General features: G+C 42.0%; 1 protein-coding gene across 2 annotated transcripts in view; it reads left to right on the top strand.

Annotated features, from left to right (window-relative positions):
• The window catches only part of HECW1 (HECT, C2 and WW domain containing E3 ubiquitin protein ligase 1), a 258,037-nt gene that overhangs the window by 180,936 nt on the left and 58,896 nt on the right, over nucleotides 1-18,205 (top strand). For both annotated transcript variants that reach the window (XM_055806060.1, XM_055806061.1), the window contains 4 exons: nucleotides 1,635-1,735; nucleotides 3,017-4,384; nucleotides 7,796-7,897; nucleotides 13,193-13,343. In XM_055806060.1, coding sequence (XP_055662035.1) covers nucleotides 1,635-1,735; nucleotides 3,017-4,384; nucleotides 7,796-7,897; nucleotides 13,193-13,343 — 1,722 coding nt within the window. The remainder of the gene's footprint in view (nucleotides 1-1,634; nucleotides 1,736-3,016; nucleotides 4,385-7,795; nucleotides 7,898-13,192; nucleotides 13,344-18,205) is intronic.

Here is an 18,205-nt window from a genome sequence, read left to right as displayed (position 1 = left end):
TTCCTCCCCCCTTTAATTTCTGGGCAGTGGAAATATTATTTACAAAAACCCACATGGCATTTTGTAACTAAATCTTTCTGACCCTACCCTGCTGCCAAGGAATAACTAGTTCACTTGAGCTCACAAGCCCTGCCCTGCTTCCCCTTTGCATGGAAGTCCTGGGAAGGTGTACGCTGCCAAAGTAACACAAACCAATGTGAGGGCGATGGATAGTATTCAGACAAAGCCAAACAGTTGGCTCTGAAGTTCTAAGGTTCAGACCTTGAGGACCAGGGAGAGAAAGAGTCGTGTCCTGAGGAGGACATACACAATGCAGTTTCCAAGCAGGCATTTCTGAAAATTGGATCTCAGTTCAGCAGAACAGCAGGAAGCTGAACTTGTTGGAAGTGTTTTCTAACAGCTGTTTCAGAAACTGGCTGTGATATTGACAGCTGAATCTACCAGAAGGGACTAAGCTGCCTCCCTGTTTCTCAAAGTTGTGAAGATAGAGTAGCTTTTTAGAAACCAGATGGAAGAGAACAGCTTGGGGAAGGTAGAACCCTATAACTGATATCATTGGCTTCCCCCTGTATAAGAAGATTTCTCATCATCTTCTGATCATATCTTCCTATTTTACTTCCTTATTGTAAACACTGCTATCTAAGGATATGCTTTGCCAAGAGCAGTGCTTCCAACCTGAACCTAGATCTGGCTTAGTTTGATACCATAGTGGCTTTTAAATCTCAGGCAAGCTCAATGAGAAGTATACACACAAATTTAGAAAGATCATACGCAAATCCTGAGATAGTCTCATTTATATGAGTTTCTGATGCATGTGAAACTATCCTAGCAAATACATTGGGCCCAACTGGAAGTAAACTATGTTTCTTCAAAAGGTGTATAAATATTACTATTCAGTGAAGCCTTTACGCTCAAAAAATGCTTTGCAAACATTGATTCAGCCTCATTTTGGGCAGCTGGGAAGTTAATCTCTTCTGTAGTTTCATTCTGTTCTGAGGGGTGGATGAAGTGTGGCAAAGGGAGGGACCTGCACAAGGACAGAATGGAGACATTGATCAACCTTGTCAGGAAGGTGTTCTCCTGATATTTCAGCTTCATAGAGGTAAGAGGGGTGGAAAGAGATGAAGAGCAGTCATTCAGCCAGTTTCAAAAGAGAAGGTGGTAAGCGGGGACTGGCCTGTACAGGACAGGAAAGCTGAATTTTATGCAGATGGCGAAGGGAAGGAAATTCAGACACGTGAGGTTCTGCAGAAGGATAGATATGGTCAGATCAACAGGAAGTGAAGTCTTGTTACAATAGATGAAGTGGGAGTTGTTCGCTTCCCATGTCAATATTTTCATACCCATACTGCAGAAGTTCCATTCCCACCGTTCTCTCTCTCTATATATACATATGTGCTTGTGTATCCCAGAAGCCTGTCTTATTCACTGACTCAGCTATTCCATTGTAATTGAAGACATTGTCCTCTCCTCTGTCATTCGTTCTCTCGTATGCAAGTCAACATGCCCTCATGGCTGGGTTGAATAGACTTTGAAAACTATTTTGTATTTCTGTAGGACACAGCAGCTTGATCTATGCACAGTAGACGTTGGGTAGGTTATAGTCTATTGTGACGATACTTGTTTTCTTTCAGGGACAGGGTTGTAAGCTACACTCTGGGTCGCAGACTTCCTACAGACCATGTCAGTGGCCAGCTGCAGTTCCGATTTGAGATAACTTCATCCATCCATCCAGGTAATTCTCAGTCTTAACCCATATCTCTTTTTTCTTTTTTTTTCTTTTTTTTTGTTTGTTTTTGTTTTGTTTTGCGTGTTTTCTCCTCAGAAATCTGAATTCATTCCTGGCTGCTCTGGGACTTTAGGTACAGTCATGAGCAAAGGAAAGTGCATAAAGTCCCCTGTCACAGGATGCATCGTGAGTCACAACTTCTTCCCTGTTTCCCCTTAGCTTAGAGCTACTGGAGTGTTATATCCCCCTGTTCTTGGCTGCTTCAGGTACTCTGCTACATCATGGGGAGAGAAGAGGTGGAAAACTAAAGTCTCGTTTGCTTCTCTTATCGCCTGTCCTGGGGAGGTGCTAGATGGGCTGTTATTTGTAGTCATCTGCATTGGAGCACTTCATAAGTAAAAATGGAGAATGTAATAGCAGAGATGATTGGAAACTTTCTCATTTTGATTATTTTTAATGGAAAAATAAACCAAAAAATACTCAGTGTTCCCCTCCTTCCCTCCCTTTTGGTTTGGTTTAGATTGACATTCTCTTGTAGTTATTAGAAAGTCACTGTCATGATGCTGTAAGTTTGAACCTTGGTTTTCATGTCAGTGTCTCAGCAGTGTTACTCAGGGACTCTTTGCCTCTGTGTGGTAGCGTCCTCTTAGGTACACTTTGTCAAGCCAGCAGCAGCTGCATTAGTATTTGGAAACTGTGAACTTCCCCTTGCTGGAAAACCCTGACTTCTGTCTTTTTACTATTTGGATGGCATGAAAGAGCCTAGGTTATCTGGCATCTGGGATGTGGCGGTACAGATGAGGATCACATCAAAGAATGTTTTGGGGAAAGTGTATGCCTTTCAGGGGTGTGAAAAACAGTTTTTTAAGTTATCTGTTGTGGAGTCCTGTCAGCTTCAGCATGACAAGAAAAATGTCATTAAAACCTCAGGGAAGACTTCCTTGTCATTCCCACGATATTCCTTTCAATGCCAGTTTGGGTCAAAGAGGAGTTCCAAGAAGGTGTTACCTTGAGGTTATGTTGCAGGGACGCAGGGTGCTGCATACAGGTTACCACTATGGGTAAGCCCTGTTAAACCCACTGTACAAACACTGCCTAGCCAAAAAAAAAAAAAAAAAATTGGCATTTTTTTGATAGTTGCTCAGGTGCCCAGACATTTCACACTGTCATTTATGCTTTTAAGTTTCTCAGATTGCTGTGGATGCCTATGCCCTCACAGCCAAACCTCTGGTTCAGTCAACACTTCTTGTTGAAGGAGTAAGTAATTTCTTTTCCTGTCTCATACAGATGATGAAGAGGTCTCCATTAGTGCAGATCCTGAGCCAGCTGACCTCCAGGAAAGCCCTGTGAACAACCCCACAGAGGAAAGCCTCGGTGAGCCTCCATGCATCAACACAGTGACCTCAGAAAGTACAGCTCCAGAACAGCTAAATGGATACAGTGTGAACAGTGTTGATAGCCCAGGGGCTGTCAAACCACCTGGGGAAGTCAACCAGAACAGCTTAAATGAAGAGCTAGCAGGAGATGGGGAGGTTGATGCGGTGCCAGTTCCTGAGCCCTTGGAATCCATCCCAGGAGAAGTGCTGCCGACTTTGAGTGCTACGGACCTCACGGAGCAGCTGGCTCTGCTGGCTTGCATGTCTCCTCCTGAGACTGAAGTTAGGGAAAATAACAAAGTCAATTCTGGTACTCAGGGAGAAGGTGGTGTCTTGACCAGCATAGAAACGTTAGATATTGATGAGGTGAGTGCAGATGTGCATGCTGGCAAGGACCTAGAGAAGAGTCAGGAAGAAGAAGGGGCTTCAGCCCAGGAGGAGGAAGACAACAGGCTGCAACTGAGGACCACAGCAAAGAGGAAAAACAGGCCGTGCTCCCTGCCTGTGTCTGAACTTGAAACAGTCATAGCTTCAGCTTGTGGTGAGCCAGAGACCCCTCGCACACACTACATACGGATCCACAACCTGCTCCACAGCCTGCCCTCAGCCCAGATGAGCAGTGATGGGGAAGACGAGCAAGATGGTGGCAATGGTGGGGAGAATGATGAGGAGTCTACAGTCAAGGAGGCACTGGAGAAGGAGGTGGTCAGTGAGAGCAAGACAGTGGCAGCAGAGCCTGCTCTGGAAAATGAGGCTGAAGAGAACTTCAGCCAGAGCACGGTGCCTCCTGGGACCTTGGATGAGCAACTCTCTGACTTAAATGATGGGCTGTTGGATGGGGAACACCCCAGGACAGGAAGCGAGAGCGAGTCGAGCTCCAGGCCCAACGGTGACAATGAATGTGAGGCGTGCGACACCTCTTGCTACAGCCCCTCCTGCTACAGCACTTCCTGCTACAGTACCTCCTGCTACAGCACTTCTTGCTACAGCACCTCCTGTTATGACAGTAACAATCGCTTCTCCAGCCATACCCGCTTTTCCTCCGTCGACAGTGCAAAGATTTCTGAGAGCACGGTCTTTTCCTCACAGGATGATGATGATGATGAGAACAGTGCTTTTGAGTCAGTGCCAGATTCAGTACAGAGCCCTGAGCTGGACAGGGAGCAAGTGGATGGCTCCTCCCAGTGGCCAGATGAACTAGTAGCTCATGGTGGGAACCCACAAAGAGCCACAGAGAGTCTAGACACCCCAATAGCAGGTCCAAGCAGCAGAAGAGAAGGTTAGATCCTGAGAATCGATGCGCTGAGCAACCCTGATTATCTGGATGTCGCAGAAGGCATCAGATAATCGGGGTTTCAGATAGCTCACGGTTTATTTCGTACAAATTTGGGGGCTGTGAGCTGGGCCAGATATCAGGGAGGGTTGGATAATTGAGCCTGTTCTGAAAAATCCCAGCAAAACCGAATAAATCAGATCGGGATCTGTATATATGGATTCCTGTAGATACACGTGCATCATTATAAAATCAAGATTAGCTACTGTAGTTATGTGGCAGATCAGCATTATCACATCCACCAACTCATTCCTTATTTCCTGGGATTGTTCCATTTCACATATCTGATGTGCTGCCATGTCTCTGATAGTCAGTGAGAGGAACAGCTTGTGCTTGTCAAAGGGCAGATATGCTGATTTACACCAGCTAAAGAGCTGGACCAGTTTCTGTATATGATTAGTAGCCGTGCACAGTCATAAGCGTGGAGAAATGCAAATATTTGTCTCTTACAAACCCAGTTCTCTAGCCCTGTTTGTTCCAGTTCCCCAGGTATCAAACAACTCCACCTCAGATTTCACAGACCATAGGGCAACTCAATGGAGATTATTTTTTTGCTTAGGTACTTTGAAAATGGAATTATATTGAACAAAATTCTCATCTCCTTATCCTTCTTTAGAGATAAAGCATACTAAAGAAAGTATTTTTTAACCTTTATAATTTAGGTACTGTTTTTTCCCAATCCATCCAAACCATTACGTTAAATTCCTCCCTTTGGTAACTCATTTTATGTCTTATGGAGTTGCATGAAGAGTGGGTTTGATCACTCATCTTTTCTTCAGCTAGTGTGTCATTTTTCTCCAGCTGAAGAAGTAAAGGCCTCAGCAGCAGCTAAGGAGTATGCAGCAAGGTCAAGAGGTAGTCTTTGCATCTCCAAATCCTAAGTCATCTGTCCCCAACTATAAGTGACACTAAATTAAAATGGCAGCAGAAGGATAGCGTACTTAGGAGTCACTGGGAAACCCCAACTGAAGCATCCTTCTACCCTTTCCTTCTCTATTGCCAATTTATTTACCCCCACTTTCCACTGCCACAGACCCTACCCCAGCAGAAAGAAAGGTGTAAGGGTGGCTTTACACACTGGACTGTGTAAAGATTTTGTCAACAGTTGAGCCTAGGCAATTATTCGCTCTGCAGAGCAGAATCCAGCCCAAAGAATTAAATTCTCAGAAGTACACAGAGGTATAGAACCCAATTTCCTTCCTTCCAGACAAGGGTCTTTGTGTGTGGACAGCATTTATGTGCAAGTATACCTAAGGGGGCATGAGCGCGTGTGTGTGTGTGCATGACCATGCTTACAGACATGATGGTTATTTCAGACTGTGTGTATTTTTGAGAGGGGATGTGGGGGGAGAGGGTGTCTTCTGCATATGGATTCAGTACAGCTCCAAGATTGTGCCCCTTGAGCCTGTATAAAGGGCACTGCAGTGCTAATGGTGGCTTTGCTTTGATTAACTGAGAGAGAGAGTATGTCTGAAGGGCAGCCTGGCTCTTAGCGCTCTTGATATCACCGGGGGTGCTTCAGGAAATGTGCACGTTGCATCGTGATTTGGCAGCTCTTACAAATACAGTAGATGTGGTCACCTCCATCCGCTCCAGGTGACTGATACTACCATGCTTCCGCTGGCTTGGCGTAACTATCTTGACTAGGGGAGAGTCAATTATGGTGAGGTAAGTAAAGAAACGCAGATGGATGATGTGGTAGTTGGTGCTACAACACCTGTAGTAACAGCATAGTTTTCAAGGCTATGAGAGATGGACTTTTAGCACTGAGTAATAACTTACATAACTCTGCTGTCTGTTCAAAACACGCAGCAGAGGCAACTGGGAGATACGCCTATACACAAGTGTTTAATGAAGACATTTAACAGGCCATACGGTATCATCAGAGCACCTAGAAGAGGGAGTATTTTTGTCTAAGCAATTTTTCTCGCTTCTGGATGGTGTGAGGTTTTTTTACAGTTTTATACAAAATTGGCTTCTGCCTTCGAGCTGTCAGTTGTTTAAAGAAAAAAATATTTTTTGGTAATTTTTTTTTACATCTGATAGCTATATGTTTGGACTTTTTACAAAAGGTTATTGTAGGCTATTAAGATTCTGACATTAAAGACAGCTAAACCAGCCAGCACACAATGAGTTTGGCTTAGCTGAATGGTTCTGGTGATGCTGGAAATGCTAAATATATTTTTTCCTTAAGCTGCATCTTTCTGATGCATGTAAATGTTATATTTATGCAATTCAGATTGTATCTGGATTAACAGGCCCACCAGGAGCTGAAGGTTATAGTGAAAAACTGTTACCACACAATATGAAAACGTGTCTGTTAGTAGGATAAATAGCCCTGGTTTCTAAGATTTTGAGGACAGACCAAGAAGGGATCTTAATTCTAGAACCTGCGAAGTTTTAATGTGCAGGTTCCTTGTTCTCACAGTTAAGTCTAAGATAAGGAATGCTTTCTCATCCCTACTATAACTTCTTAGTTTCTTAAAGGATTCTGTAAGCATTGACTGGATCTGTAGTTATTCATTCCTTTCAACAGAACATGACTTTGGACATTTGCTTAGATTTAACTTATTTCATATTTGGCTATATAGACATATGTACAATGTTAGAGTTTAAAAACTTCTTCTGCACTGTCTACTGTGTGTCCCTCTATCTTCTTCTTTCCCTCTTCTGTATCTCAGGTCTTCCTTCTTTATCTCGGATCCTGACTATGTCTCACTGTCTTTTGTCTCCTCTTCTACCACTTCTACCACCTGTCTCCTCCCTGTTTCTGGTCCTTCTCTCATTCTTCCTCCTTCCACTCAAGATAGATTCTTTGAATTTTGAAAAATACCTATAGAAGGGGATGACCTTCTGCTTTGTGGGGACTGCAAAATCCTGCCCTTCCAGTCCACTTACACAGCCATTGATCTTTTGGAAAAGCATAGAAAGATCCAAGGCAGCTTTTAGCCTCGTATTTCACTGCTGGGATGAATTAAAAGTTGGAACCAGGATTTTGCATTTTCCTGCCAGTTTCTGCAGAAGCTTGAGTTTGGTTGTACGTGCACAGTATTTCTCAGAGATCAAGCCTGATTCTTCTCTCGCTTACACTTGTGTGTCTATGAGTCCAGAATCTGGCCCATAATAGTTTAGCATTGACTCAAACGTGAGATCAGAGCCTTGACTGCATTATTTTAATAATTCTTTGGCATATGTGTTGTTATTAAAATAGTGCTTGAAAGTAGGAATAACCAGAGCTGCTCGTACACCAGGCTAACCTATTTAAAAAATAATCACTTGTTTTACAGTAGCACATTTTTTGAACCACATTGTAAAAACCGTGAATGACTGTCAATGTCTTGAATATCTTGTCCGTAGGTGATTGTCCTTTACTCCATAATTCTCAGCCAGTCAGCCAACTTCCTTCTCTGAGGCCTGACCATCATCACTACCCAACTATCGATGAGCCTCTTCCACCAAGTAAGCTTTAGTTTTTTAATTTATTGCGTTTTTCAGCTTTTCCTGTTAACTCAAACAGTGTAGAGGTCAGTATGTCTTTCTAAATAACCCCATCTGCTCTGTATATACATTCTCCAGGATCCAAGCAATATGCCCTTTTGTTTCCCTTATTTGATCCGGACTTCAAGTGTTGTCGTGTTATTTTGGACAAGCTCCATAAACTCGATCTGCCTTGGTCAGTCTTCTTCCTTAGCTACCATGAAATGAAAATAGTAATATTTCCCTGTTTCCAGTCAGTGTGTTTAGACTCAGATGAGTGGGTGTCTGTCAGATGTTCCAGAAGCCTTCCTATAAAGCTTTCTGGGTGGTGTATCAGCAAAGTACTCTGATTTTTCTATAACATTTCTATAACCAGCTTCAAAGATGGTTTGAGGTGGTTGTTCCTGTGGTCTGTCAGCTCTGCTTGCAGGTCCAGCAGAAACCCTTCCACAGTCAGGATGCTCCTGGGACAGACAGATCCAAATCTCAGCAAAACCAGCAGAAGCTGGGAAAAGGCAGCTCATGTAGAGTGGTCTCGTTGTCCTGTCTTTGGATTTGATAATCAGTGAATTTTATGTTCATTTTGGACTTTAATGGTGTCTGCAGGTGCATTGGATAGAAGTGAGACGGTCTTGAGTAGCGTGATCAGTTAGCAGGCTGATAATATGGGATTGTTACCACCGAACCAACTGCTGGAGATGTTTTCACTTGTCTTTGTAGCCTTTCCCTTGTGTATTCCTGGATTACCCCACTTTTTGCATTGGCGTTAAGAGCCCAGCAGAGCGCACTCTATGCCCTGCAACGTGCTGCTGGTCACCTTTCAACTTCAGCACAGGATTTAACAACCTAAAATGCACAGCGCCTCAGCAGAACAGCCAGGCATATAAACAGAGCACTCTATTTTCTTCCAAGCACAATAAGGGGACACACTTACTTGGCCTGTGGTGTCCTAGACAAATAATTCATCATTTACCAACCACGCTGTCGGTATTCCCTAAGCCAAAAATAGCCGCAATGCTGGCGTCAGCTGCACAGTAGCATGAATGATTCAAATGCCTTTAGCCCAATGAAGTCTTAGTAGAGTCCCACTGTGGCTTGCTAGTGAATGATGAAATGGGAACAGTTACCTCTGTAACAGGCAAATACTGCTCTTCCTTCCACTCTTACCTCAACACTCCGCAAACAGGGCATATTCCTCATTAGGTGACCTAATGATAGGACACGGATGCCACCTCAGGTAAACAAAACATACTGTGAATCTGTTCCATGTTCTTCCATCACCAACTGAATACATTTTTCCTCTTCCTTAGAATTATCCTTAAAAGGCAAGTATTTCTACCATTGGTTTTCACAATTGCTTTCACAACAGGGTTTAAGGCCATGAAATGCATGTGTGATAATACAGTACAATCCCTCTGTAGGATTTTATTTTAGCATTTGCATATAACGTAATTTTAACAATAAAGGCTGACATTGTGGGCTTAAATATATTGGCCTTAATAGGAACAGACTGTACTAAGTTAATTTGGAGGGCAAAAATGTTGAATTGGATAATACCACCTAGAAAGCCTGTTTCCAAAAATTCTTCATGAAATTTTAAGGACACTTCAAAATTAAAACTATAGCCTTAATCTATAAATGTTTCTTCTTCTAGCATTCGCTGTGACTGTCTCAGTGTCTTTAATGCCTCTTCATCCTAGATAAATAGATCTCCAATCATGTGAAAGAAAGAAACTTTATATTTTAAACTTGAGTTATATGAGCAAACCTGGCTTACTTCTCATATGGAACATTAGCTTCTGTCCATAAGTACAGCTGAAGATAGTTTGCCAGTGCTGCAAATTCAGTATTGACCGGTTTGACTTCGGTCATGGAGAATCATGGACAGTCTTCTTCTGTTTTGCACAGTTTTCTGAATAACTTTGTTTTGTGGTAACCCCACAACAGTTGGTCTCAGGGAGGAAATTTAATTTCAGACAGTGTTATTTCAGTAAGGTAGAACAGATGCATTATTGATGTAGGAATGCCATAATGACCAGTCTGAATGTTAAGGCCTATACAAGGTTGACAGAAGATTTGCAGAGTTTGTACAGCCTCGTGACAGCATTAATAGTCACCTCTTATTATGCATATGTTTGCCAGCACTGCTGGAAACCCTACAGAACTGAAGGCAAGAAAAATACATGTGCCCAGTTCAGAGCTGCTCTTTGCTGAAGGTGTGACTGAGCTCGGAAAGGGAAAGGCAGCGTATTTGCTTTGCCCTGCCAAGTTTATGGTCCTGCCAGAAAAAGTTGCATCTTCTGGTATAAACCAGAGCAGTTTCAGAGGCTGCTGCGAAATATGACTCAGCTGATGAAGAGGGATTACTGCAGAACAGAACCAGTACTGTCCCACCCCACCCAAGAGCTCCAGCATGCTCTTACTGTGAAGGTTAGTTAGGTGGAGGTTAGTCTCTGTTCTAGTCACAGAAAAACTGACAAAAGACCCGGAGGAGGTGTGGCTGCTTCCTAGATCACCTGTGCCCCTGAAGTAGTGTGAAGGGACTTGAGCACAGCTCAGAAGCAGAGTTCTGTCTGTTAGTTCACCTGTCAGCCTGTTCGTCTCTCTGTGCAGGTACCCATCCATCTGTCCACAAATCTGGTATCATCTGCAGCTTCAGTGACGTGTGTGACTTACAGGTTGTCTTGTGGGAAGGCGGGAAGTGCACCTGCCACCTGTGTACAACAAAAGTATCGGCACCTGCCACCCTCTGACAGCCTTCCCAGGAGACCAAAAGAAGTTATTTAGCTGATTAGGAATGCTGTTGTGAGGAGCAGTGCTGCTGCAGGTTTCTCAAAAGCCATGTGACACACAGTTCCTAATACTTTAGCATGCCGATGCAAGTGTCAGCCCATGGTTTCAGGTGTATATACCCGTAAAGCAATTAATAAAGTAGCGCTCCCAGACAGGTCTAGTTCATGTCTGTACATACTGCTGCTGACTGTCTCATACCTCCAATAGACATAGCCTTCCTGAAGTTGCAATTCAGTCTATGTGATCCTGACTTGATGTTTTCACTGTGACCTCCCAAGCTCTGGACAAGTTTCGTTGCTCCTAGATTTCTAAGTATTATGCTTCAGAAGTTGCATTTAATTAGAGACACTGCAACATAGCCTCTAGAGCACAGGGCTGGATTGTGAGAAGCCCTTGTTTGACTGTGTAATCGGGTAGTAGTATTCTCGCTAAGTGTCCATCAGCAGGCTTGATGATCAGACCAATATGACCAGTTGGTGTCTTCTGTAGGCTGTCTTAGGGTGTGGATTTACAGCATTTCCTACAAGCTTCTAATTATCCATCGACCCTTACTGTTCTCAACTTGTTACGTGTATACCACGATAGCATGAGGTGAGGACTAGGGTTTGTCCCTTGCCAGACAACAGCAAGGAAAACTAAGATCTTCATGATGTTAAGGTACATCCTGTCACCTTTAATCTGGCCAAGATTATTTCCTTGAGGATATTGCAGATAATGCATAGCTCCAGAAGGACCATTCCCCACCCACGGTGGTGCGCCTGCCACCAGTGGCAGCGTGCTCAGCAAGACTCTGGCCTTCAGCCTGCCGTATGTGTCAGTCTCATTTCCTTCAATGTGCATCTGTTGTACTTGATGTGCTATTTTTCACTGTCTTATGTTTTAGACGTTGTTTCCCCAAAGCTGTGATCTTGTTCTTGAAACAGCTACAACATCCTTGGGAAACTTTACCTGGTGGGAGGAAGAGAGAGTGCTCTTTAAAATTGCATAGTTGATGTTCGCTGTGAGAGACACTGTAGGCTTTGTGTCTATAAGGACTGAGGTACTTAGAGTCAGTTTTGAAGTAAATAACGTGTGTGCACATGTCTCTTGTTGTTTTGGAGTCTTAGAGAAAATTCCTCCAAGGACTTCCAGTGCCTGTCTTTTGAGGTTTGTGGAATTAATGTGTCAGGGACAGCCAGCCATAGACTTCAGAGAGCCTACACTTGGCTGGACCAACCCAGGTATGGGAACTGAGTTTAGCCAGGGTCAGCATTCAGGGGGTGGGAACTGTTCATAAAGCATAGGTTTCCAGGTATAGCAAGAAGAGGTACAACTTCAGTCCTACTCTTAGAGAGTAGGAGATAAATAAAGTATGAAATCCAGCTGATCCGGAATTTGATCATAGAAAGCCATAGATGGAGCGGACTCATCAGGGAGGAGGGTATCACAGTAAGAATAAGAGAATACAAGGAAGTGTTTGCCCCCAAAGGTAATCACCATATGTACATTTGTGTGTGAATGTGAGTGAGGTTTGTATACAAACACGTGTAGGAAGTATGTGCATATATATACATAGATACGTCATCAGCTGACAGATCACCTAGAAATATGAAGCTAGCAAGCGTAATTTATATCACTACTCCATACATTCCAACCAATTTGATATGTGGCTTTGCTAGCTAACTCACTTCTGAATTTCTCCTGTTCCAAACACTTTTTTTTACCAACATTACCATTTTCCACAAGCCATTATATACCAAATTACTTTTAGCTTTCGGTCATGGGACAACATAAACATTAGCAGGAAACAATAATGATGGAAGGCTTAGTATTACGCTGCAAACTTTAGCCTAGCTGGCATTCATTAGAGCAATAGATTTATGATACTTATCTGTTTAGAGAGATTTCTAAGGATATGTCCAATCAGGCTGTGATCAGTTTTCAGGGGAGCCTTTAATTGCTGTATGGTATCCTTCGAAGCCACTTTATAAAAAAGAGAGAAATGAAACATGTTTTTTCTGAAACATAACAAAAAAGAAAACATGTCATTTGGCATATCAGCTCAGATGTAATCCTTTTCTACTAAGGGTCGCTTCTAAGTGGCTACCCCAACCTGCAATTAATGCAGCCAACTAGGATTACTAACTGTAAAATTATCCAGCCCTTTAAAAACTGTAGCCACTAAGTCACTCATTTTTCATGGTCTATGGTAGTGAATTCCATAGGCTACCTATGTGCTGTGTGTGAAATGTTTATGTATATGCATATATCTGCATATAGACAAGCACATAGTATATATACACATTTGAATGTATACTTCAAATATATACACATAATATATGTTGCACGCATGTAGACATATATATAGTATCTCTCATGTGTATATACCCTGTCTGTGTATACATGTGTGTGTGTGTATATACATCTCCCACATTTAGGCTTTCTGGAAGGCATCACACTGACAGCATCACCCTTTTTTTTTTTTTTTTTTTTTCCCAACCCTAGATTGGGAAGCTCGGATAGACAGCCACGGGAGGGTATTCTACGTTGATCACGTCAACCGAACCACCACGTGGCAACGCCCCACAGCCGCAGCAACGCCAGATGGGATCCACAGGTCTGGATCCATCCAGCAAATGGAGCAGCTGAACCGGCGGTGAGTGTTGGCACCTTTATTCCCTTGAGATCTGTGCTCCCCTTTTTCCACACTGCCCTGTAGCTTGCTTCCTTCCCCGGTGCATTGCATTGGCTTCCTAAGGATTTATCTTTACTCCTTGTTTCCTCCAAGTCCAATGTACATGTTCCTGTCCCCACCACGGTTCTCTTTCAGCCTGCTCGTGTGCCTGCTGTGGGTGTCCAGTACCCAAACTTGCCCTCATGAGAAGTGCCGTTGAGTGAAAGATGTTGCAAAACATTTCAAACAGCAAGAAGAGGCTTTTGGAAAACTTTTTTGCAATGTCTCCCAGAAGAGAAGGGAGTGTTCTTCCAAAAGATGGAGTCACTTTTGCTATTTAACTGTAAAAGCGGTATTGATGGGTCAGCATCTGGTGCTACGCTGCAAAGGGTTCTGAGCTGGCTGTTCCCAGAACAGTGTTGCCATCTCAGCGTGGCGTTCTTGCTCACACTGATGAGGCCTGTTGAGAGGTCTGTCTCCTTTTCCAGGGCAGAGCGCTGCTAGAGCTGCTAGAGGACTGTACACATTTCTAGACGTAGACAGAGCTGCGTAATGTTGCATTGAGCCCTGCAAATCTGTCAGTTCATTCTGAGCTGGCTGAGATATCTCTTAATGTGGCACATATTTTCCCTTTGTTTGACTAGTCCACACCTAGATTTGTTTATCATTTCCTTCTCTTGCTTGCTTTTCAGGCTGAATTTAAGAGGAAAGTGAAAAAATAGACAGTTGGTCAAAAAATCTTCCTTTTTTACTTCACAAAGTTCGGTTTTTTTTGCAATTCCCTGCTTACTGTAATTATATTGCTTCTAGAAAAAGACAAGCAAAAGTGAAATTATATTCTAATTATAGCATGTAAAATGCCACAGAATTTTTTTGGTCTTTTTTTCTGTGCTAAGAGAAAGATCTCCAGCTGAGAGAAGGATGCAGAGTTTCAAAGTACTCAGAGTGCAGAATAGTTTGGGAGTTACTCTGTCTAAGGAGAACTGGGCCCTGAAGAACAACTGGAAAGTTAATGTAACCTGTGGAGAGCAAACCAGCCTTCTTAAAGTGACTATTTTGCAAGTGAAGTTGACACCATCACAATGCTCTTAAAGAATTTCTCTTTTATTTTTCAAAAAAAAATCATTATTTTGGGTAGCATTTTGTAATAGGTGTTAATGTCTTGCAAAAGTGGAAGAACCTGCTCAGCATTTATCTTCATTATAGCTTTCCTGAGAATGTGTCAAGCTACCACATTAACACTAAAAAAACCCCAACAACAAAACCTAAAGAAAGGTTATATTTAGTGTAGATTCTCTAAAGGGATTTACATTATGTCTCTACCATTTAGCTTTTGCCTTTAAGAGAGATTTTGACCACGTCAAAGCTCATACTGTTTGGCTGCCACTTAAGCAAGTTACTGCCACAGAAAGCAGAAAGCTCTGTTGTGGACATACATCAGCTCTTTTTTTTTTGTTTGTTTGGGGCTTTTGGTGGTGGTGGTAGTGTGTTTGGGGGGTTTTTTGTTGGTTTTTTTTGACATTGAACTCATGTAAGTGCAGCACCCTCAGGAAGGTGAAAATCGGTGCTTGTGAGAGAGGAATTTACCGTTCTATGTTAATGCAGGTTAATCATTAAACCAGCTGTGGCCGCAGCAACTGAAGGGCAGGCACTGTCTTTGTCACCTCCTTGCTTCAAACTTTATTATTCCATGTTTTCATGTAGGCTGCCTGGCTTTCTTGATTATGGCTTGACTGTCACTGGTTTGGGTTGAGAATTGACAGTTCATGGGACTGACATTCTCTGAATCTCTCTGGTTTTAGTATTGACATACCCAGATACAAAGTGAGCAGTGTAGAGGGGTTTCAGCAGTAGCATCTCCTTACCCGAGTCCCCTTGAAGACTCAGTACTTTGCAACTTACTGAGCATGAACTGTCATGGCTTCTTGGGACCAGGGAAAAAAGCTAATGATTCTCTACTCTCTGCCAGAGAGCTCTGTTGATTTGAGAAGCTGAATACGGATGTCTCCTGTTGTTCCCAAGTTTGGGAACGTTTCCTAAGATTCTGGTAAAAGAGATTCATACTGAATCTCTGAGTGTTTGTCCAGTGGCAAGTTAGTTATATATTTTCAACCTGGCTGTTATAATTTTTAAAATTAGTGTTGTCCTAAAACTAATTTCAAATACTTTGTGTCTCCAGATTTCAGGACTGTGAGGAAAACTACTTTTTATAAGTGGTTATTATCAGCACTGTGAAGGATCAGGCTTTGTTTTAAGCACTCATTTTAGAAATACTGTTTTGTTGTATTTCAAACTTCATATATCCTTCAACAGATGCACCTGAGAATCATTTTAGGTGAGGCCACAGCAAACATAGACCTTATTGATAGAGTTAGCAGCAGCCTGAACTTTTGCTCTAACCTCAAACAAGATTTGGACTCAGAATCACTTAGCAGTTTGAAAAAACTTGGCGACACTTCTTTTTAAACCAATCTACTCACGTTTTGCCTTCCTGGTTTCATTTGTGGAAGGCAATGGAAAGACTAAAATATTACAAGGAAGCCTGATATTTCCAGCCCAGCCAAAACCACAAAGCTTTGGAAACTCAGCCTGAAAAAAAAAACCATAGCTGTGATTGAGCCTAGTCCTGCTTTCCTCCTGTGCTCCAAACTTCCCATTAGCTGTACTAGCCACTTGAGGATACAGGGAATGCAAAACTGGAATCTAAGTGTTGGGCAAACTCCAAAGGGACATCCATACTTCTTATTTTAAAGGCTTTTGCTTGTTTTCTACAGCACTGCTTGACTTGCTTGCTTGTTAGCAAAAAGGTAACAGCCCTTGTTCAAACTCTGTTGGAAAGATCCTTTCCAGCATATGTGTATCTAGACTTGTATTTGCACTAATTTAAAAGGTAATACGTAACATCAATTATAACCATAACAGTTAGGACAGCCACAATGTGGCATTTCTAAACTGCCATTGGTTTAGACAAATTACTTTGCCAGGAGACTGAAATTTCCAGGGGCATTCCCATAACTTTTGCACTTTCAATGTTTTCTTTAAGCACTTTGGCATTTTCTGGTATTTATACAAGATGATTTTATAGTATTGCAACCCAAAAGAAAAGTGTAGCCTTTTGTTGGCATACAGCTAGTGTTACTCTTTACGGTTTGCCAACAGGGATTTTCTACCATCTAATTAAATTGAAGCTACAAATGTTTTTTATATGTGTGCTTATATCCCTTGATTGTATGAACTTTTTTTTTCCCCCTCCCCTGTCTGTTGCATGTGGGTGTTGTGAACTCCTTCAGTACTGGAATGGAAAGTTCATTCGATTGCACGTAGTTAAGTAAATAAAAATGTAAAATGTAGGTCTAAAATGGAGGGTTTAAAACTGCAGTAAATTCACGCTGTTGTGAAACCTGTTATCAGAATTTCCATGTAAAGATAGATGTTTACTTAAACAGTCAAAATGCACACTAAATGTAGCTTCCAATGACTTTGAGTGCTGGGGGACACATACATGCTGTGAAAATTTAGCATCAATCTATTAAAACTTTAATTATATTTCTTAATTATCTCCAGCCCTTCTGCCCAAGATTGGGTTGTAGTGAGCTGCTTGAGAGATGTAAAAGCCAGATTTTAACTGCTTTGAGGAACTAGGTCCTAACTAACTTCTAATTTGGAATAAAGTATGGATTAATAAATAAAGAGAGAGAAAGTAAGTAAAATTCTAAGTCAGAAGTTGAGCAAAGGAAAGAAAAAGGGCGTAAGTTAACAAAATGAGAGACCAACAATGCTGGATCAGAATAAATGCAGGCAGTAAAGCTGTTCTGTTTTATATACATACAGAAATGCAACCCAGAAATAAAGATTAAAAATATTGGGGTGGAGTAAAAGCTAATTGAAATAATTAAGAGAGCTTATTTTCTTTCTTTTCTTTCTCCTTCTGCTTCTTTCTTTCTGTTTCTCCTTACATTTTCTTTTTCTTTTCTTTCTCTCTCTGTACATAAAATATATTTCCTTATTTAATATATAAGACTTATATTCATAGCTAGCCAGCAGAGCCAAAGAAATCTGATCTCTCATCTTATTCCTCTGTCCATGTGAGTGAACAAGTTAACTCAAATTTTTGTGTAGTGCAAATTCAAAACACTCCACGTTAGTCCCACAGCCAGGTATATACTTTGTTCCTGATCTGGTAAGGTATATAGGATTGATCTCTTCCCTAAGACCATGATCAGTGCCATTGACATCAATTAATGTGGCAATTAGTTCTGTGATTAGTACGAAAATCACATTATATTTTTTTTAAGGTGTTCGCAGGTTTTTAGTCAGAATTTTCTACTGTCATGCTTCTTGCTGTTGTTTGCTTATCTCTATATTGTTTCCTTTTCCTTATTCTGCAACTAGTCATCACCCAAGCTAAATGCCCGATCCCACTGATTTCCAAAAATGAACACAACGCTCGCATCCTCATGCCATTCACTCAGCTCATGTGTTACATCCTATTCTGCTTTTCTGGGGCTGTCTTATCAATCGGATTGTAGCTCTTTCAGGTTATGCCACCTACTAGTTTACATTCCATATTACCTGCCAAAATGGAAGCGTTCCCAACTGGTGGCTGTGCAGTATTGTGATAACCATTCTGTGAACACTCTTAATAGCCTTTACCTTTTTAGTGTTGAGCTTGTGCATCCAGTATTGAATAAGAAAGACTGAAGGGTACTTAGTGCACCACGGGAGTGACCCTTACTTCACTGGGTATACTACCATAAGACTAAATGAGAGGGGGAACCATGATCCACCAGTAGTTTTAGGTTCCAGACATCCAGGTATTTTAAAGGGAAGCCTAGGAGCAGCTT

This window comes from Falco peregrinus, chromosome 5 (genome assembly GCF_023634155.1).
Source record: "Falco peregrinus isolate bFalPer1 chromosome 5, bFalPer1.pri, whole genome shotgun sequence".
In the NCBI taxonomy this organism is placed as follows: domain Eukaryota; kingdom Metazoa; phylum Chordata; class Aves; order Falconiformes; family Falconidae; genus Falco; species Falco peregrinus.
This window is presented reverse-complemented; position numbering and strand designations above follow the sequence as displayed.